The following is a 21,147-nucleotide window of genomic DNA, read 5'->3' on the forward strand; positions in this document are numbered from 1 at the left end:
ATGCTACTCGTAAATGGTACTTTGACTTACCAGTCAAAACAACAATCGCATCAAACGCAGACAACTGGCGCTATCTTTCATCTTCCAGCTATCTCAGCCGCGCCCGCCGCCGGCCCTCACTGCTCGCTCGCGCCGCGTAGACTGCGGCTCGGCCGGCTGGCTCTGAACGCCGGCCGGTGACACTGACGTCACGGCCCCTCAGGCGAGGTCAGGGCGCGAGCCACCGTTCGCCTGAGTGGCTGCCCGCGTGGCTTGCTGGCAGCCGCGGATAACAGCCGCGTTTACATAGGGATAGTTGCAAGCCTGTAGCTCTGCCTGTGATGTTGCAAAACATGCCGATGACGCTTTGCAATTTGCACATGTTATATATATATATATATATATATATATATATATATATATATATATATATATATATATATATATATATATATATATATATATATATATATATATATATTAGAGAGAGATAGAGAGAGAAAGGTATCAGAATTTACTTGTAAAAACACCGCTAATTTACGTTTTTACTTGTAAAAACACCGCAATGAGCTTAAACACCGCTAATTATTCAGTACCTTGATAATGTCAAGGTTGTGAAAAACCGTTTTAACAACGTGTTGGCGAACACCAGCTGACAACGTGAACAGTCCAAGTGTTAAAATATGTCAAATTTAACGATGAAAGCTTAATATGCGCATTGAAAGTCAAAGGAAATGCATTATATGGCCATATATGTCACCATGCATTATCAAAATAGAATGCTGCAAGTGCGCGGTTGCTGCAACGTACCAATAAAACGTTGCCACGACGTTTTACCACGACTTTCGGACCAAACCATGGCTTCACAACGTTCAGAACGTTGCTACAACGTAATTAAAACGTAATTTCGCAACTTACCGAAACACGACGTTGTGACAACGTTGTAGTAACGTTTCCTGTTAGCTGGGTGGTCACCTAGAGGGCCCCTGGTCGCCTGGGGGCCCCTGGTCGCCTGGGGGCCCCTGATCGCTTTGGGGACCTGATCGCATTGGCCCTAGGTCGCCTGGAGGGCCCTGGTCGCCTGGGGCAGTGGGGCCCCTAGTCATCTGGAGGACCTGGTCGCCTGGGAACCCCTGGTCGACTGGGGGCCCCTGGTCGTCTGAAAGTACGCTTATCACCTGATTGATCCCAAATCATCTGAGTGGCTACTGGCTACTGGATATAAGTAGTGACTGAAGTAGGCACTCATCTGAAGGAGCCAATATCTTTCACGGTGCCGGAGATATCACAGAAAAACAAAAAGGCTAAACTGAATACCCCCCAACCTTGGCCCCAAAGGCGTCATTGGCTAACACAGGGATGTGGGTCGATTTGCAATCGCATTTCCTCCTAAGTCCTATTCCTCCAATTAATACAGAGTGTCCCAGAATTACCCAAGCATTTATTTTCTGGCTAAAAGTACAATTGCGCTCGATTCCTAGTGAAACATATAATAGCCGCGTTTACATAGGGCTAGTTGCCAGATAGTGGAATTCCGATAACGAGACATCCATTCCCCACTATTATATTATATACCTACATATCCGGCATTGGAGGATGTTCAGTAATTGAGGCGCTCGCTCATAAAATGCCGTGCGCCGTGCGTTTCATGCACACTCCTCAAGCAAAGATATTTTTACTTTCCAATTTTCCACATTTTCTCAAGGCTTAGACCGTTACAGAGACCGTTTTAATTGACTTTGATGAAGTTGAACGCGAGAAATCACAACCAAATGCTACATAAGGTTGTAAAGAACTGAATTGCGTTTTCCCACACACGTGGCGTTTTCTCACCTACGTCTGCAGGAGAGACCGGACCCACTATGCCCCCCCCCCCCCCACCATCAAAAGGTTCTTCATGACTCCCGGGGGCCCCCGGGGAACCTGGGGGGCCCTATACACTGTGGGGGGCCCCTTCGAAAGCAGGTGGCCCCCTCCTGGGCGAAATCCTGGGTACGTGCCTGGGGACAACTGAACCAGTGACAGCTGAACCAGGGACAACTGAACCAGTGACAACTGAACCAGTGACAACTGAACCAGTGACAACTGAACCAGTGACAACTGAACCAGGGACAACTGAACCAGTGACAACTGAACCAGTGACAACTGAACCAGAGACAACTGAACCAGTGACAACTGAACCAGTGGACAACTGAACCAGTGGACAACTGAACTGGTTCAGTTGTCCACTGGTTCAGTTGTCCGCTGGTTCAGTCGTCCACTGTTTCAGTTGCCATACTGGTTCAGTTGTCCACTGGCTCAGTTGTCACTGGTTCAGTTGTCACTGGTTCAGTTGTCACTGGTTCAGTTGTCACTGGTTCAGTTGTCACTGGTTCAGTTGTCACTGGTTCAGTTGTCATACTGGTTCAGTTGTCACTGGTTCAGTTGTCACTGGTTCAGTTGTCACTGGTTCAGTTGTCACTGGCTCAATTGTCACTGGTTCAGTTGTCACTGGTTCAGTTGTCCACTGGTTCAGTTGTCCACTGGTTCAGTTGTCCACTGGTTCAGTTGTCCACTGGTTCTTTTGTCACTGGTTCAGTTGTCCCTGGTTCAGTTGTCACTGGTTCAGTTGTCACTGGTTCAGTTGTCACTGGTTCAGTTGTCGCTGGTTCAGTTGTCACTGGTTCAGTTGTCGCTGGTTCAGTTGTCACTGGCTCAGTTGTCACTGGTTCAGTTGTCCCTGGTTCAGTTTTACTGGTTCAGTTGTCCCTGGTTCAGTTGTCAGTGGTTCAGTTGTCTGCCTACCGGTACAATATATAATTCTGTAACAGTTTAGCCCGCCCCCGCTCGCTTCTTTTCGTTATCCGAGCAGGCAGACGTATCGGTTATCAATCCCATAGGCGGCGGAACGGGGAGGGCACCGGGGCACCTTGCCCCCCTTTGATTTTGGCATTTTAACATTAGCCCTACGGGCGTTGCATGGAAAGAATGGGACCAAAAGTCGGCAGTGCCCCCCCCCCCCCCTTAATTGAAGGTGTTCCGCCGCTACTGATCAATCCTGGTAGCAGAATAGTGAATTGTTCTAAACTTTTTGTCTCAATCGCCAGTCCCTCCTCCCAGCCCCAGTTCCACCCAAAGTTCCTAGTGGCACAGCCCTCCCGACTTCTTGCCATCGACTCAGCCCCCCCCCTCCCCCCCCCCCGACCCAATGTTAGATCCGTTTGGAGACCGGTCTGTCGTCTGATCTCTGAACTTCTTTCAGATCAAATGCAGATCGGTGTGAGACTCCTTCAGACTAGTATTGCGTCCTGAGGCTGAGATCGTTTTAGGCTCCTCGAGTCTTTACCTACATAGACTGGCAAGTGATCTCAGACGGAATGAAGGCTTCCTGAAGACTGAAACAAATTATTCGGCAGTCAGGAAATCGCACATGAGAGCCCTTTTTAAGTTCAAATATAATTAGATCCCATTCGCATGCACCTCCGTGCCTGCAACATGGTGCGAGCGAGAGCTAAATAATTTTAAGGGGATGTTATTTCCTGAGTCCTTACTGCATAAATAATCTTTCAGCATTACGGGCGTCAATGGACAATGTATCATTTTTGTTTTGCCAGGCGACTCCCGCAGACTTTGGGAATTATTCAAATCTCGCATGCGCTGACGCTAGGCAGGTATACAGCGTAGGTATACCATTTAGGCACGACGGACGATAACTAAGACAAGCTCGTCTATTTTTTCCTCCAAATATTCGTCATTTTCATGATGCTTCGCGGTTACAATTGTGTTTTTTTTTTAGATGCATTTCGTGAAGGCAACGGTGTAAGGAATAAACAAGGAAATGACGTGCATTGCGCAAGACACAGTTTAGGTCAATGGGATATATTGGGCTTCAAGTTCAGACACGATCCGGAATATTTTTTCAGTCAATGGCGGTCGGGGATCTTTATTCTTTCTGATTGTCAGCCAGTGTACCTAAAGATCGCTTTGGAATGTATCGATTTCGAATCGAGGCATCTTTTAAAACGACGGGCGCGATTTCGCTGAGTTGCGCGCTTTTTATGTTATTACGGCGTTTCCTTCGTCGTTTTATCCAATTATATTTTATATTTTATATTTACTAGGTACTTATCAAATGGTCGCACTCGCATTATTTTGTTTTATGGTCGTTTGTCGGTCTGAAATTCACATGCCCTTTCTATCCACGCAAAATAACTATAATGGCAACGACAATCACTAATTAGCTATTCTAAATATACACAATTAATTGCCTTCAGATAGGATTTAAACCCGCCGTTAGGGCCCAGGGGAGTGCCGTTTCGTACTTATGATTCTCACTGCTCAGTAGGTGACAACATATTTCACTGACGACAGACTGCTTAAATATAAAAAGCACCATATCCAAAGCATAGTCGGGACGATATTCAAATTCGTATCAACTGGATGCGATGGAACTCGTACTCAGACTTGGAAAAGGGTTGATCTTCTCGTAATAAAACGTCTTTTGTCTGGTGAAGGGCACCATAATTCCTACTTTCTAGAAGGGCGAAATGCCATTGACCGTCCCCACGTTTAGCGCCGTATCGCACCGGGGTGGCGTGGGCCTGAGACTTAAGAGCCTCCCGCCCGCCCGCCGACCCGCCCACGAGCACCGACCCGCGCCCGGCCGTGCATTGGCCGCGCAGTCGATCGCGAGCGCCCGGCGCGGCGGGTCGGGTCGCGCCACCGTGGAGGTGTTCCTGTCGAGTGGGCTGTGTAAACCATGGCGGACCGACCCCCGCCTGTGAAGAAGGTGCCGCTGCATCTCCAGGTAGGCTTAAAAAGTAGCCTCACTTTCTGTCCAGGGACTTGCTTATTTGTAATTGTTATTATGTAAATGCGTACGGGTATTGGGCATTTTTCTAGATCATGATATGAATAGACATACCTATGTGCTTTGCTGCTATACATAGGCGTCTCATCATCATAAAAGCACCATTCTTCTTTCGACATTTGAGGCTTTGTATTCGATCCTTAACAGTGGTTCAGAACTAGGTGTAATCAACAATAAATATTCAGCAGTATTATCTAACGTTTTCTTACGAATATATATATTACATAGAAGCTTTGAACATAAGTACTATGATTTCATTGTTTTCCGACGTTTGCTTCGCACCAGATAATTTTCTAAGGGAGAATGATATAATTATGTATTAAACCGCGAGTAGGTAGAACAAAACGTCGAGCCGATAGGCGAGACGTTTTAAAGATTTTTTCTACCTACAAGTGGTTTAATAATTTCATCCCGTACCACCGATATCTTTCAGGCGTATACAAAATACGACATATTTCACACTAGACATCTACTAGACGTTTAACAGTTTGTTAATCGTCTAGACGTTCAGTAGCGGCGGAACACCTTCAATTAAGGGGGGGGGGCACTGCCGATTTTGGTCCCATTCTTTCCATGCAACGCCCATAGGGCTAATGTTGAAATGCCAAAATCAAAGGGGGGCACGGTGCCCCGGTGCCCTCCCCGTTCCACCGCCTATGTAGACGTTTAACAAATCAGTTACACGACATCTGATATTTTTCTCTCTTTGCACGCGAAGCAATTGCATACGGTGCGGGATCAATACGATTTTAGGTACCTAGGTATCATTTCATCAAGCATGTGTAAGTCCTGAGCAAACCAGCCCATCGTATTGTATTGTATTGTATTGTATTTACGATCATGGGCGATCCACACATGGCGTGGCGATTACTGCCCAGAGTCTGAGTCGGGTATAAGCATGCAGGAACAGAGACCAGTCGAACAACAACACACACACACACACATACACGCACACACAGGAAGACTATATGCTACGATTACTAACATACCGTGTAGGTACTTATATACATACAAGACGAGTGCCTAATTCAGGCCATCACGAAGGTCTATCGTTTTTCCACAGAGACTTGACAGCGCGTGCGAATTTAGAGGGTGGCAGCTGTGAGAGGTCGGGAGGTAGGTCGTTTAGGAGCTCGGCGGCACGGTAACTGAAACGCCGCTTACCGGTTTCTAGTCTGGGACGCTGGAGCTGGAGAAGGTTGTCCTGACGTGTATTTCTATTCCTGGTTGAGGAGTCCCGGTTTTTAGCAAACATAGAGGCAAGTGCTACCGGTTCGCCGTAGTGTATCGCCTTACGTGCAGTGGCCATGGTTTGAAGTTTGTACATAAATTCGGGCGGCATCCAGTTGAGTTTCTCGCGCAGGTCAGTGACGTGGTCGAATTTGCGACGGCCAAAAATAACTCGAGTAGCGAAGTTCAAGATCTTTTGGAGTCGATTCAGGTTCTTTTTTGTACCATTTCCGTAAACTGAGAGGCAGTAATTTACTCGGGAGATGACTAGAGATGTGACAATGGTTTTGATGACCCCATCGGGAAGACAGTGCCGCACATGGGAGAGGCCGATGAGCAGACCCATACACCTCCGGCTGAGCTCAGATACATGGGCTTCCCAGGTCAGACAGCTGTCAAACACCACGCCGAGGTTTCCTGCCTGCGCACATGGTTCCAGCTCCGTGTCACGAAACGATACGACGACTGGGGGCAAGTGTTTTAGATTTTGACGGCTGCCGAATATCATGAGTTGCGTTTTGCTCGCGTTGACCTTCAGGGCGTTAGAGTGGAACCATTTGTTCAGTGCTTCTAGTGAGGCCTCCATGCGCGAGATAAGGCCACTTACATTGTTTTTTGGGCCACTCACTAGAAGCTGGGTATCATCTGCATATTGGAAAACGCATGCGTCGTCGGCGTGAAGCGCCAAATCGTTTGAGAAGATCGTGAATAAAAGAGGACCCAGGGCCGAGCCTTGAAACACGCCCATAGTGTTAGGGAGTGGTCGTGACAGAACCCTGCGCTGGAGTCCATCGGTCATTGAAACGCTTTGTGTGTGACCTTTTAGATATGCTTTAAACCAAGGAGTTTCGATGCCGTACAGTGCGAGTTTGTCGAGAAGGAGTTTATGATCTATGACATCGAAACATTTGCTGAGATCGATAAGGCATAGGAAAGATATGTCTCCCCTGTCCGTGGCAGCTAGGATGCGGTCGGTGACGGACAAAAGTGCTGTTTCAGTTGAGTGTTGGGGTCGAAAGCCATGCTGACTAGGTGCCAAAAGGTGATTTTGAGAGAGATAGTGTTGTAGCTGCTGCTGGATGACTCGTTCAACAACTTTCGTGATAACTGGTACTAGAGAAATGGGTCGAAAGTTGCTGGGGTCAGATGGGTTTCCGGATTTGAAAATGGGATGGACTATGGAATGCTTCCATTGCTCGGGGATGTCAGATTTCGAGATGCAGGTGTTTATGATGTGCTGTATGACGCTGCCAATAGCCAAGAAACTGGTTTTTAGCATGCGGATGCACACACCGTCCGCTCCGCAGGCGGCTGAGTTCCGCATACTGAAAACCGTGCATTCGAGCTCACCGAGTGAGATAGGCCTGGGCTGGAAACCGCATGCGCCGACGCGTGGGAGCCGTGCGTAAGTATAGGTACCTGTGTTTTGGTTTCGGATCTCGGTAGCAATACGGGGGCCGACGGACACGAAAAATGAGTTTAGTTCGTCAGCGGTTACATCGGGTTGAACTGTTTTATTTTCTTTTTTACCAGCTATGACTGATTTGATTCCCTGCCACACCTTGTTGGGGCCGCGTTCACTAATTTCCCGCTGAATCACGTTGCGCCGGTCACGGCGAACGGCAGAACGAACTGAACGATTCAGGTCTTTATAAACTGTAGATTCCCGACCATACAGACGTAGTGCGGCGCGCCGTTGGGCCATGATATCACGGGTGGAGGCTGAGACGGGGGGAGCGGTGGGGTTTCTAATGGTCAGGTTCTTTAAAGGGGCATGGTCATCTAGGATGGGTAAGAAATTAGTCAGAAAAGCTTGCCATTTGTCATGCACGGTCATTGCAGTGAACACTTCGTCCCACTCTGTTAATCCGAAGCTGCAACGTTTATCAGCAAAAACTTGTATGTTACACTCTATTGTATTCTATTAGATCGCCGGTCACTTGGTCGCATAGTGAGGTACCGGGGCCATGGTACGGCCGGCTGCTATTCTGGGGCGATGCCTGGCAGCGAGGGGCGGAGACGGGGGCCGCTGGCAGCGAATGTCAACAGCCGCCTGGCAGGGCTCCGGCTCCGTCCCTGACCCTGCCAGGCCTATTGAGCTGCAGGGCCCGCAGCTGAGCTGACTGGTCAGAACGGGCTGCCAGCCAGCTAGGTGGGCGGGTTCCGCAGTCACCCCCCTCTCAGAAGCCCCCCCCCCCACCGCTGGCATTCACACCTGATAATTATTGTTGTCAATCCGCCAAGTTCTCTGAACGAACTTGGTCGGCTAAGCCAGGTCCAACAATGCCGTGTTACCTACAAAGCAAGGCATTTATCTCGAGTTCTTAACACGTCTCCCAGTTCTCAACCGGACGCACAACCAATGTCGTCCCGTCTGACATTGCCAACAGAGCGCCCAAAACCGCCTGCTCATCAAAGGCGGTCGAGTCGTCAACGAGGACCGCATCTTCGACGCCGACATCTACATCGAGGATGGCGTCATCAGGTAGGTCCAGTCCATTAGTCCAATCAGCGTTAAATAACCGCGACGTTGATAAAGTACCGTACTCTTTACGTGCCTTAACCCGCGCCCTGCTGGGGGGGGGGGTGTTTGAACACCCCCCTTGTGGTTTTTCGCGAATATCTCAAAAACGGCGGCGCGGAGCGCCGCCGTTTTTGGTACACCTTATCATACATCAATTCTACACATGTTGTGAAAATTTCAGACCAAGGTCATTCAAGGTCAGGTCACCAGGTCACTTGAAGTGACCTCACCTCATAAAAAGTTTCAATGTCTGTCATAGCTACACCGAGTGACCGATCGCTTTGAAACTTTCAGCGATTGCTAAGAGCAATAGCATGTACAAAATGTATATCTCAGAATTTTGATATCGGTGACCTAAGGTCAGGTCAATTTTGCGACCTCCCCATTATAAGTCAATGGGAGAAAATTGAAATGCGCCTCTTTTGGAGGAAAGACATTATAAACACTCCCAAACACCGAATTACAAGTGGTTTAGACACACAGAACATGAAAATGGTGTCCGTGACCCTTGTTTATGCCCTGAGGTCATCTTAGGTCACGAATGGTATCTAACAGTTTTTCGCAAATAACTTTTGATAGAGGCATGCTAGAGCGATGAAAACGCCTTAGATGTGTTCAGATCGACGATACGGATCGACTGATATGCAACATGACCCTTTCCGGTCAGGTCATGACCTTGACCTGAGGTCAAATTTTCAAGTTGACCTTTCAAGGTCAAGTTATAGTTCATTCGATGCGTCTTGACGAGAGGAACACGATGCCGGTAAAAGTAAGCTCGTACAAGGCTTGGGTCAAAAGTTATTGCAGAAAAACTGTTTCAGAAAAAATCGGCTATTTTTGCAGTTTTTGCCCCCTGCAGGCAAAACCGTTGACGTTAGGTCAAATCTGAGAGAATTACTCAGAAAGGGCGTTAATAGGGCTATCGAATGCGCTTTTCCGCGGCGCTGTAACTCTATTGGTTCCCGAGTTATGCGTTGGGTTCTTGGAAATTTTCGACATTCGACCTGGAAATCGGCGAAATTTTGCCTTCAATGACCTCTGGTGACCTGACCTTTGACCTGACCAAAAAATTGACCGAAATGATTTCGTCATTATTTTTTACGCTCTTTCGAACGCCGCCTTCCGCGTATCGCTACGTGGCCCAGGAGCCGAGTTACAAGGGGGGGTGTTCAAACACCCCCCCCCAGCAGGGCGTGGAAATCCAGGACCCCCAGCCGGGCGCGGGTTAATTTCCCGATCACTTATAAAACGGGCAACTCGGCTGTTCTAATCTCCAGACTGTATGTGATAACATATACTTTTACAAGCTAGACTGTTTGGAAATTGCCCGGCTACTGCCACCGTTTACCTCCCTTGCGCGATACAAAGCGAGCGAGCCAGACAACGTGGTACATACGATGCAATATCGCTCTACCATTGATTCCGTGGGTGATATCGCACAATGCCGACGGGTTTGTCCGTACCTGTTTGTGCGATAGCCTACCACATGGATCAGCACCTGAATACTCGCGGGTGTCACGTTATTTACATTTAGAATAGCTGCAAGAGCCAACAAAACTTTTGACTCCCTGCCCTCGATGCCGAAACATCATGCGTGACATACATTTAAAATGTGGTACATGATTGAAAACAATCCATGGAAATACCGATGGAAAATAAGAAATAGCGATCTGGAAAACTTCGACAGCTGGGCTGTGTGTGTTTGTAATGGCAGATTTACGAATAGACGTGATACATTTTTATTTAAAGACGATTATCGTTTGGTGTTGCTGTTCCTTTAGCGCTACTTCTCTACATAACGTTCCGTGTTCATTTACAGGCAAATAGGGCAAAACCTTATAACGCCAGGAGGGGCACGTGTCATCGAGGTCAACGGCAAATATATAATGCCAGGTAACACACTTCAACTCTCACTCACGATGTTTAATAATTTCTTTTCTTGGTAAAAACGCTTTACATTTATTTAACCGCTAATATTTCTTACCGGAAACTCGTACGCTGTGCCTGTTTGATGTTCCCTAAATCGTGCGTACGTATAATAAGATGCCGCACCCTGAAAATCTTTGAACTAATTTTAGTGCCTACCTTCTTACCAGCTCACCATCTTGACATTTTCTAACTTGTGCAACGTTTAAATAGTTCGCAAGCATTTATCCGAAACTGTTCTGTTTTACGAGTAACTTATTGTTGATTTATATAGTATATGAGGTGTGGTTTATGTCTATAGTGATAAACGCTGCGAATTCGACGTCCCAATGAATCGCAAACAAGCAAACAAGCAAATAATGGTTAGTATAACGAAATAGTACCGCCACAAAAATATGCAGACACTGAATTTCAATGACGTCCAGACTCCCAAAGTTATTTCAATAGCGTGATGGTCAGAACTGGTATTTAATGGTTTCAGTGGCACACGTGATTTAGCCCGAATGCAATTAACAGACACTATAACAGACAGTAAGGTCACCTGACAAAGTATTTGCTTACTCGTAACCGTCTAGTGTTTTCACAGCCTTGCTCCCGGCCATGCCACCATGTCCGTCTCACCCCTACCCTCATGTTGATGCCGGTGCCTCTCCGCGCACCCCTTGTTATCGGCGCCACCCGTGTGACATCCTGTTTATTCTCGCCCGGAAATCTGAGCTCGTCTCCAGCGGCGACAATAATCAACCGAACTGTTTATAAGCATAAGCAGAACGGAGTCGCTGCGATACCAGATGTGCGTAAGGTCATTCACCCACGGTATACCTGCAGCGCGGCTGCAGAACCTGATATCAGCTGCACGCTCACCCCAGGGGAAATATCTGCTATCTACGTACTTCCGGCGGCTGGCGGCTGGTGATTGTTTATGATCTGCAGCAGCCTGCCCTTGATCTCAAACGTGCTAGTTAGATTTTAGCCTTTTAGTTTTTTCCTCATTGCTAATAGTGGTAAATGTCAGCTTACTTTGTTGCTTTCTGCTTTGGTGTTCTGGAAACCAGCGGCATGATGTTATGTGCTCTTGCCCTCTGTACGATTTGTACGCCATTAGCTTCCTTGATTAGAAAAGAGTCACGAAAAATATGGCTACCTATTCCGAAGAAACATGCAACAGTGTGCGGTCAGCCTACTGGGCTTATGGCAGTAGTACGTCATGACTTCATTCACAGAGGAAAACCTCCAATATGGTACCCAGTAGCGGAAAAAAAATCTGCCAAAGAACGGATAATTTGCAGTTTCTACGTTGAGAACATTTCGTTGACCGTATATTATTTAGGGGAAAAACTGAAAATCAGCCTTGCTACTCGCTGGCCACTGAGCATCTCACATGCCCTGAGCGGAGGCCTAATTCCCTCCCTGCTAACCAGGCGGGATCGACACGATGACGCGCCTGCAGCAGCCGGCCGACGCGGCTGGAGCGGGCGGCGCCGCCTCTGCCGACGATTTCTACAGCGGCACGCGCGCGGCGCTGGCCGGCGGCACTACCACCGTGCTCAACCTGGCCGCGCCGCGCCCCGGGGAGCCGCTGGTGGCAGCCTTCGACAGGTGGAGGGAGCTGGCCGACGAAAAGGTCTGCTGCGACTACGGCCTGCACGTGGCGATTACCTCGTGGACTGATAAGGTACGCCGGCGCGCCCGACTTGGGTGCCAAGTGAGTGAAGTGACCACTTTTATGCTTAACGAACACGGGAGTGCAGTCGATTAGACAACATTATTTATCCCACAAAACACGTTCGTTTATCGGCTCTGACCGAAATTCTAGCCTTTCTTTTCACTGTGCCTGACATTTGATGCTGTGTCCCTTATCTTCTTTCCACTCTGTCTATAACCGTACAACAAATGATGTTCTCTGATCTAGACGGCGGCCGAGATGTCTCAGCTCTGCTCGGAGCGCGGCGTCAACTCCTTCAAGATGTTGATGGCCGACGTCCACCAGCTGTCAGACGCCGACCTACTTAAGGTCTTCACTCACTGCAAAAAGATCGGCGCCATCGCCCAGATTCACGCCGAAAATGGAGACGCTGTCAGAGAGGTAAGTAAGAGAGGTCAGAGAGGTAATTTGTACGCTTTTTGATATTCCACTCCAACATTTAAACTTAACCAGAATAGTTGGAAGCATTGTATCATCAATGATTGCCTATCAGTCACGAATATCGGACATCAGTTTGTAAGACTTCAGGCGGAAAAGCGTATGACGGGCTAAATGCTTGGTCTGGACTCTGGAGAGGTCTCGACCGCGAAATATGTTAAACTCATGCTGCCGGTCAGGTAATTTATGAACTTCTAAGAAGAAATTTCAGTGACATTTATGCACAAATGATCATGCCTCAGATCGATTTTGCTTTATGAAACGAGGTGGCTTCAGGAGTAAATAAACGTTTGCTATCTCTTGCATCTCTGTCTTTTGAAATCTGAACGATCCGCGAAACAAAACACTGGAACCATGCTGTACCGCACGGCTTGAGATGTAGGTATATTGAGCTTAAAGAAAATAGCGGCCCCCGGTCAACAGACATGGTAGCCCAAATCTAGTCGGATATGAAAATTCTTCTAAATCCATAGACTTTAATGCTAAATTGACTATATTTGAGAGGGTTTTATGAAGATACATGACCAGATAAAGAAAAAAGCGAGATGCTATCTTGTAGATTAAATCGTCTACTATCTGCGACTTTTGAAGTGTTTTTCAATCTGAGGTACGGAAATCGTGTTCCCAAGAGACTGAAAGTATCCATGCTTTACATTAGACCCAATGGCAAAAATTCGGAATCTGACGAAATTAGCCATTTTTACGTCGGATTTATGAAAATTCTATCCAGGATATATAAAAACCCGAGATGCTATCAGGTGGGAAATTTCATTGTCTATTACCGCTTTTTGAAGTGTTTTTCGATCTGAGATCGGGAAATCGTGTTCCCAAGAGACTGAAAGTAACCCTGTTCTACAGCAAGCCAATGGCAGAATTCTAATATTTGATGGAAGATATCTTAGATGATAATCACCTTACTACTAATGGCAATGCTTCATTGGAAAGCTCAACACTGACACTATCATCGGTCTTGCATTGCTATTCCACAGAGCAACAAGAAATAACGTTTTGAAGCCTTTGAATATTGACTTACTTTTCATCGACGGGCTCGATCCCCATCACCACCAACAATTTTCCGGGAAGTCAGGATTTTGCAGATATTTAAGCAGAATTGCAGAGCTGTGTTAATATTACGGTACTTAAATATACATTTTAAGAAAACTGTTTTTTTTTTCTTACCATGAGTTAGGTCTCAGAAATAGCAACATGTCGATATAATGAGGAAAAATAAGTACAAATGATCGCGCAAGAGAGTATCCTTAGCTCCCTAGCAACCACCTAGCAACGTAAGGCAAAATAGTTAACAACTCCTGTTGATATCAGGTACTCAGCCTTGGAAGCACACTAGACGGTCACCATACTGGGCTTCATACTGAATTTTGCATACCAGAATGGATGTTTCCAACTAAAATTAATTTTTCGCGAATTTTATCTTTGTTGCCCTACTATTTTTCGTAAAACCGAGATATACAAACTTCATGATATCAAAAATAATATTGTGATAATGAAAACCGCCATATAAAACAAAATAATTGCTGATATCATGCCTACTAAACTTGGTCCTACCCCCTAATTCAATATACCCTGGAAAATAGTTCACTTTTTAACATGGGTTTTGAACTGGAATAGCAGTTCCGTAGCTTGGGCTGAGACGAGCATAAATCAGGTGCTTTTACAGCCCAGCGATCACCCTAGGCAAAGATATTCTATTTCTCGTCCCGAAAAAGGTGTCTTGCGTTGAGGATGTGTGCCTTGCATATATTTCCATCCAGTATGAAAAGAGCATGGGTCCCGAAAATTCTTCAGAAAGTAGAGAAATTATCTACGAGAACTCTAGAGAAATTCTCGTACTGATCAATTAGGACATTCAGGGGAACATTATCAGATCGAGCAGATCGCCCAAATGCCGGTGGCTGCGATAATTTCTCTGTTTCTGAAGAATTTTCGGGACCCATGCTCTTTTCATACTGGATCGCGTGTGCCTTACAGAAACTGAAAAGTTCTTCCTATATCAAAATATAGAAAATAATCTTTTGTTATAAAAAGGTTTTATTTTCTTTGCTGATTATTTTGAACATAAAAAATCATAAATCCGTTGAAAAAAAAATTCGTGAAAGTGAACTATTTCCTTTAGTTATATCCTTATCCCTAGATGGCGCGAGTGAAAAGCGCCTGAAGATATGCTGTGCCGCAACACTGTGCTGTACTTTACATACTCGCCGACAGATGTCAGCAGCAGTGTACGCCTGAGGAGATACTGTGCCGCGCGACACATTAGAGCTGGCAGTTTACAATTCACACAGCGGGCAATCAAAGCAAGTTGGATTCATGTTGCGGTGTGCTCAATTACGTGTGCCTATGCTAGCTGTAGAGTATAAAATAGGCACAAACTCTGCAATGTCCGAATAATTACCTGCGAATATGGCATGAAAAGATAGGACACTGGAAGGTGGGAATTTACTATATACAATTTACTATCTACTGTAGCTGCCAACACTTGAGCTTCCACAAAGTATAGAATTTAGCATTTTAGTTACAATGTATTGCGCTATGATTGCGCCTATATAATAGCAGTGCTTGTTTATACCGTGCTGCTGACTAGTGAAATGCATAATGAAATGAAACATTATCGCTACCCAGGGAGTATTAAAAAAAAAACGAAACGGCTGGAACCGGCTGCTGTCCATAATCTGCTGCCTGCTGGACCGGTCACTGGTCAGGGAAGCGAAGCCCTTCATACACGTGGGATAATGTCTTGGTCGGTGGGCCGGTGTTAGCGCTCGGTCGATAGTTCCAACCTGACCCGACCCAACCCGACTTCAGATGACATCGGGTGTCTGAAATATAGGACCGACGTGCCGCTGTGCCGAAAGGAAAGTCATCCCGAACGTGATTCCGGTGGGGGGGGGGGGGGTCATCTAGGTTCATGAGCGTCTCAGCAATAGGGGAAGTTGGGGCAATGCCGGAGTAATTGGGGCAAAGCCGAAATTCGAGATATTTCGAAAACCGTAAGACATGGATGCCACCTGTCAGTGATGCTCTGAAGCTTAAGTGACTACAATTATCGCATGTTTGTTACGAGTCGTCATTCGGAATACTTCGACTGTGAGGGCGCCAAGAGCGTTTTCAAGGTACGTTTCCCTTGTACTACATGCGCCTTTGAAGCTGCATTTCTTACTCATTATGCTACCGTTTGTCTGGCCAATTCGGTCAAGTAATCTTTAGCATGTCTTTGCATAAGTGTGCTGCCTATTTGAAATTTATACAGCACGTTGAAAAGTTATGGGCCTGCAAATGAAAGTATGGCAGGCTGGGGTAATGCCGAAAACGTGCGATTACGCACGTGTTAAAAGCACGCAACGTGGACTTTACTGCTGTAGAATAGCAACGCTTATTTTTAGTCACACAAATTACACTTTCAACCGACACAACGGCCTGTTACCTATAAGGAATGATTTACCTGGCATGTTCTTATTATATCACACAATTATAACTTCCAGTGTGCACCGCGTCCTCAAGCTCTTAAAACGCGTGTCAGCTTTGATCAATTCTGGATAAAGTTTGAGATAAAATGGCAAAACATCAATGTCGGCATTCCCCGTAGATCATTTCTCCCATTTTCGGCTTTCCCCGCAGTCCGGGGCAACGCCGAAAAAGTCACTTCTTTGATATTTTTAGTTTGTGCGCTTAACGGTATGCGAATTCATCAAATGCGCCTGGTATGTTTGAAAGACAAAAGACTGGCCTCTCGAATGACGCCAACAAGAATAGCTTATGCTGTCTACCTTGCGTGCTACGGGCGTCTGAAAAAAAGTCTTCGGCGTTCCCCCAACTTCCCCTAACTGCTGCAAGGTCATTAATGGTGTTCCGTATCTTGCCTGATGGATCAGGATAAGATATACATACATATGCCAAATTATGACAAACGGCATTCAGCCGTCACGATGTAGCTACAATGCGATCATTCTCCTTCTACGCGCTTATCAGTTACTATCACTTCTAAGAACTATCATATGGCCGACCAGAATCAAACACATGATCCGGCGAGCTACGGCTGCGTCTAACTCACCCGCGGCCCTTCAGATGACCAGCCGTCTGTTGTCGGCCGGGGTCACTGGCCCAGAGGGTCTGGCCCTGTCTCGGCCGGAGGCGGTCGAGGCCGAGGCGGTCCGGCGCGCCTGCATGCTGGCCGCTCAGGTGGGCTGTCCGCTGCACCTGCCGCACCTGAGCTCGCCGGCAGCGGTGGACGAGGTGTCCGCCGCCCGCCGGCGCGGTCATATCGTGTACGGCGCAGTGACAGCGGCCGCGCTGGCCACCGATGGCACGCACTACTGGAACCGCTGCTGGCGCCACGCGGCCGCGCATGTGGTCGTGCCGCCGCTGCGACCCGAGCCGTCCACTCCGGATCGCCTCGTCGACCTCCTGGCCAGGTCAGTCGGGAACGCTGCACGGGATGTTGAATTGATATTTGATATTGATATTTGAATTAATATTGATATAAAGTAGTTCGGCGTTTAAATTTGCTGGCAATGTCTTCATAACGTAATGTAGGCTTCGTGGTGGTAAAATTATCAAGCTCACCTTCGATTTATTTGTGAATTATTTATCGTTGTATCCTTCTACATATTTTACAAACGGCCTTGTAATATTCTATCACACCGTTCCGTGCTTCTATCCTCAGGATACTGAAATCCTTCTCCTCCACGCCGCAACCCCCCTCCGGGCTGGACAGGCAACTTTATCTCATGCGGGCTGCTCCCTTGGAGCGGCACCGCTGCTCCCGAGGGAGCGCACCCCGGGCCCGTAGCCGGGTGCAGTGAGTGCCTTGGGGTTGGGTGGCCTGTCCTCTGGACGGGCTCAGCCCCGGCGACTCACTAGGGTGCCTGCCCAGACCAATGTCTCCTCCTATATCCTATCATCCTCCCGGCTCTGAAATGGTCTCATTGGACCGAAAGGGCCTAACCCAACAAAACAAACAAATATTCTAAATCCCGAAGCCACAATATGTCGTCTTTTCCCAGCAACGACCTGCACTGCAGCGCCAGTGATCACTGCACGTTCACCTCAGAGCAACGTGCCGTGGACCGGGACGACTTCACTAAGATCCCTCAGGGTATCGGCGGCGTCGAGGAACGCATGGCTATCGTTTGGGAGAAGGGCGTTGCCCAGGGCAAAATCGACCCGATGCGCTTCGTGGCGGTCACCAGCACCAATGCCGCCAAGTTGTTCAATCTGTATCCCAAAAAGGTAGGCGTACCGAACGATATTAGTGCACTTCTACTTTGCAAGAATTTAGTAGATGAACCAGATATTTACCAACAACTTAGTCTTCAAATATGCTTTTATCATTTATGTATTGTGGCAGTGGTAATTGCCTGCTTATCTCCACTTGTTTTTAATACCCGGTACATTTTGATTGAATATATGTAGCTCAACTCTCTTTTGCATACGGTCCAATAAACGGTGGTTGCTTTCTCTCAGGGCGTGGTGGCCGTGGGTTCGGACGCCGATCTGGTGGTCTGGGACGGCGAGACGAGCCGCGTCATCTCCGCCAGCACGCACCACCAGCGCTGCGACTTCAGCGTGTTCGAGGGTCAGACGGTGCGCGGTGTGGCCGAGTGGGTAGTGTCGCGCGGCCGCGTCTGCGTCGAGGAGGGCCAGGTGCGGGCTGTCCAGGCGGCCGGACGCTTCTTGCCGATGGCCGGCTTCGCGCCGACTGTCTACCTGCGCGTGCAGCAGCGGGACAAGGCGAGGGTGCCGCGCCCGGTGGACCGCAGCAGTAGTGCCGCTGCTGCCGACGGCGGTCCTGCCGCTCCGCCCGCGGTCGCCCCGAAGGAGCCGCCCTCGCCGGAAACTGAGACGGACGGCACAGCGCCGCCGCAGCCACCGTCACCGGCGGCTGGTGATGGCGGTCATCAGCCCAGCTCACCGGATACACCGGATTCGGGTGAGAAAGGGTCGCTAACGGCCCGTCACCACTTCAGTTCACCAGATACACCAGATTCGGATGAGAAAGGGTCGCTAACGGCGGTACCGTGTGTGAGCGCTGGCTAGATCGACCATGTTCAACGCAGCTTTGAACAATAATGATCAACAATTAATCGATAAATGTAGGTAACTAGTACGTACAATAAAAGCGGAAAAATAAGGGAAACATTTATTACGTTCGAGCCTTGATGCATTGATATGGCATTAATTTACAAGTAGATACTTTTATATTTTCTTTTATAATCATACCGTGACTTGAATAAGTCTCAAGCAGACTCAGGTGATATGGAATAATATGGTAACTTATATTGTAACCAATGCATTAAAATGGTATTTTTCATATGTTCTCTGAATTGTTTGACAATTTAGGCATACGATACGATAATACTGGGCATCCATGAATTATGGCCGTGAGATATATATTGCCGCGTACCTATATTTTTTTGCTTATTTATTATTCAGTGCAAGTTCAATTTGTGGATGTGATACGCTATTCCACCTACCTCCTTTGACGAGACGCGTAAATCGACATTCGCGTCTGACTGTGCCCCAGGTGACATCATGGGCAGCAGGGTGCCGAAGAGGACCGCAGTGAAGGTGCACGCCCCTCCGGGCGGACGGTCGGCAGGCAGCTTCTGGTAGTCCGGATCGTCCGATCTTCGCCTGATCCGGATCATGTCCGAATGACGGAGTTCCGAAGAGCTGATTTACCCGATCGGTCAAATGACATAATTTATTTACTAACCCATCCAATGCTATTGGCAATTGTAGGCCTCCCATCCCAGTGGCTGGAGTAAAGACCCGTCGGTCCGGGTAAGTGGTAAGCAAGTCACATTTTGTGATGCTCGCTGATCGCTCGCCGTGCCGTGCCGTGGTGACGTTTGGTTAGAAGGCATCGCGGGCCGGGTGCTAGTTGTCGAGCCTCGCTTTGCGGGTTGAGTTTTTTTTCAGCTTGTTCCAAACGGCAGATTTATTGTGATGCGATGCGAGCTAATTTTTTTTTGTCGACCATGTTTTCCTGGGGTGATAAGATATATAGTTATGAATACGTTTGATAAGTAGGTGACGTTTATGTCTTTTGGTCAGCTCATGTCTCTGAATCTGTTCGGATAGGTACCTACTACCTACTAACGCCCCCACTCGTTTGTTGCACACAGGCCCCAGAGCGTAAGCCGCGTATCGATCGGTTCGGACTTCAGCCGATTGCTGAATGCTGAACATGGCTTGGAAGTTGGAACGATGTAATATATTATGAATGTAGCTAATATATTTTTTTCTCAAATAACGGTTGAATTTAGCGACGATGTCACCATCGTTGGGCATTACCTACTACTCGTCTCGGCTATCTTATGCCTATATACCTAAGCCTTGACTGTTGGAGGTGAGTGGTGACAAAGATATAAATTCGGCTTCGTATTCCATGCAGTTGACTACTACGTCCTCAATGTTTTGTGAGATCAAGCTGGCCATCGTTGAGGGGCCTTTTTCACCTCAGTTGCCGGAGCCAATGTTGCTCCGATCTCCCCGGCTTCCGGTCTCTGTGACGGTGGATGAATATACATTATACAAATGACGGCATGGCGCGGGAGAGCCGTTCAATTTAGTCCCCATGAGCCGCATGGTGAGAGTGAGTGCCCACTGTGCAGGCTCATCTCTGATTTTTATCACCGCTTGTTCTGAAATCGGGGGAAATCATTTGTCCTGATTGTATCGGTCACTGCTGGCTTATTTCCATTACCGGATCCGGCCGAGGGTACCTATGGTAGGTTAGCCAATCCACTGGCAGGCGGTATTGGATCGGGTGCGTGGACGTGATGAGTGGGTTACTACCCCCAAAAAGTTTTTAGTTTTTTTTCAAAATTTCTAGAACCAATCGGGTCTCACTTTCGTAGGTATACCTACTTTGCTATCCAACTTTAAATTTTTTCTTCAATAGGTAAAATTAAAAATAATGGATGAATAGGGTAGGTAGGTTTGGTAGGTAGGTACCTACGTACACTCGGGGGCAGATTGATGTTCCACCACTCCCTACTCATCAGGCTCCCATGGCTCAACACTGGCAGCGGCCAGTGGCAGCACTGGCACTGGCAGACAGTGCTGAGCAGTGCTGAGGGCAGGCAACACTGGCAGCAGCCACTGCTGAGCCATGGGAGCCCGATGGGTATAAGGGGGAGGTGGAACATCAATCTGCCCCCGAGTGTACCTACCTACAGCCCACCTACACTTTTGGTTTTATTATTTTTCTTGAAAAATGACCAAATATCGTCAATTTTGGATGTTTGAGTGTAGGGATCATCTATGCGATTCGTCATCTATGCGATTTGTCATTTCATGTTGTCATTCTCATTTATATTGTCACCGCTTTATTAATCAATCTGTTATCTGTTGCCAATTGCGCGTCAAGTTTGTTTGTTATTTGTAAACCGGCCTGGCGCTGGCCTCAACCTTCCTAGTAACCGCTGTGCCATACGCTATAGAACATATCGTGCAAAGGTCTTTTTTTTTTTT

At 47.6% G+C, this 21,147-nt stretch overlaps 1 protein-coding gene across 3 annotated transcripts; it reads left to right on the forward strand.

The window, feature by feature from the left end:
• Window positions 1–4,637: 4,637 nt before the first annotated feature.
• On the forward strand, window positions 4,638–19,899 carry LOC122372207 (dihydropyrimidinase-like). 3 transcript variants are annotated; one of them, XM_043349119.1, is made up of 9 exons: window positions 4,638–4,765; window positions 8,449–8,543; window positions 10,402–10,475; window positions 11,930–12,183; window positions 12,421–12,594; window positions 16,735–17,081; window positions 17,673–17,898; window positions 18,133–18,598; window positions 19,193–19,899. In XM_043349119.1, the coding sequence occupies exons 1-9, from the start codon at window positions 4,718–4,720 to the stop codon at window positions 19,279–19,281; spliced, it is 1,773 nt and encodes a 590-aa protein (XP_043205054.1). In that variant the 5' UTR covers window positions 4,638–4,717; the 3' UTR covers window positions 19,282–19,899. The 3 variants fall into 3 exon arrangements, with proteins under 3 accessions (XP_043205054.1, XP_043205056.1, XP_043205055.1); XM_043349121.1 differs by lacking the exon at window positions 10,402–10,475 and having other exon boundaries at window positions 4,661–4,765; XM_043349120.1 differs by lacking the exon at window positions 10,402–10,475 and having other exon boundaries at window positions 4,667–4,765; window positions 8,399–8,543.
• Window positions 19,900–21,147: the final 1,248 nt, after the last annotated feature.

The sequence above is a fragment of the Amphibalanus amphitrite genome, unplaced genomic scaffold (assembly GCF_019059575.1).
Source record: "Amphibalanus amphitrite isolate SeventyFive unplaced genomic scaffold, NRLGWU_Aamphi_draft 001329F_arrow, whole genome shotgun sequence".
NCBI lineage: Eukaryota > Metazoa > Arthropoda > Thecostraca > Balanomorpha > Balanidae > Amphibalanus > Amphibalanus amphitrite.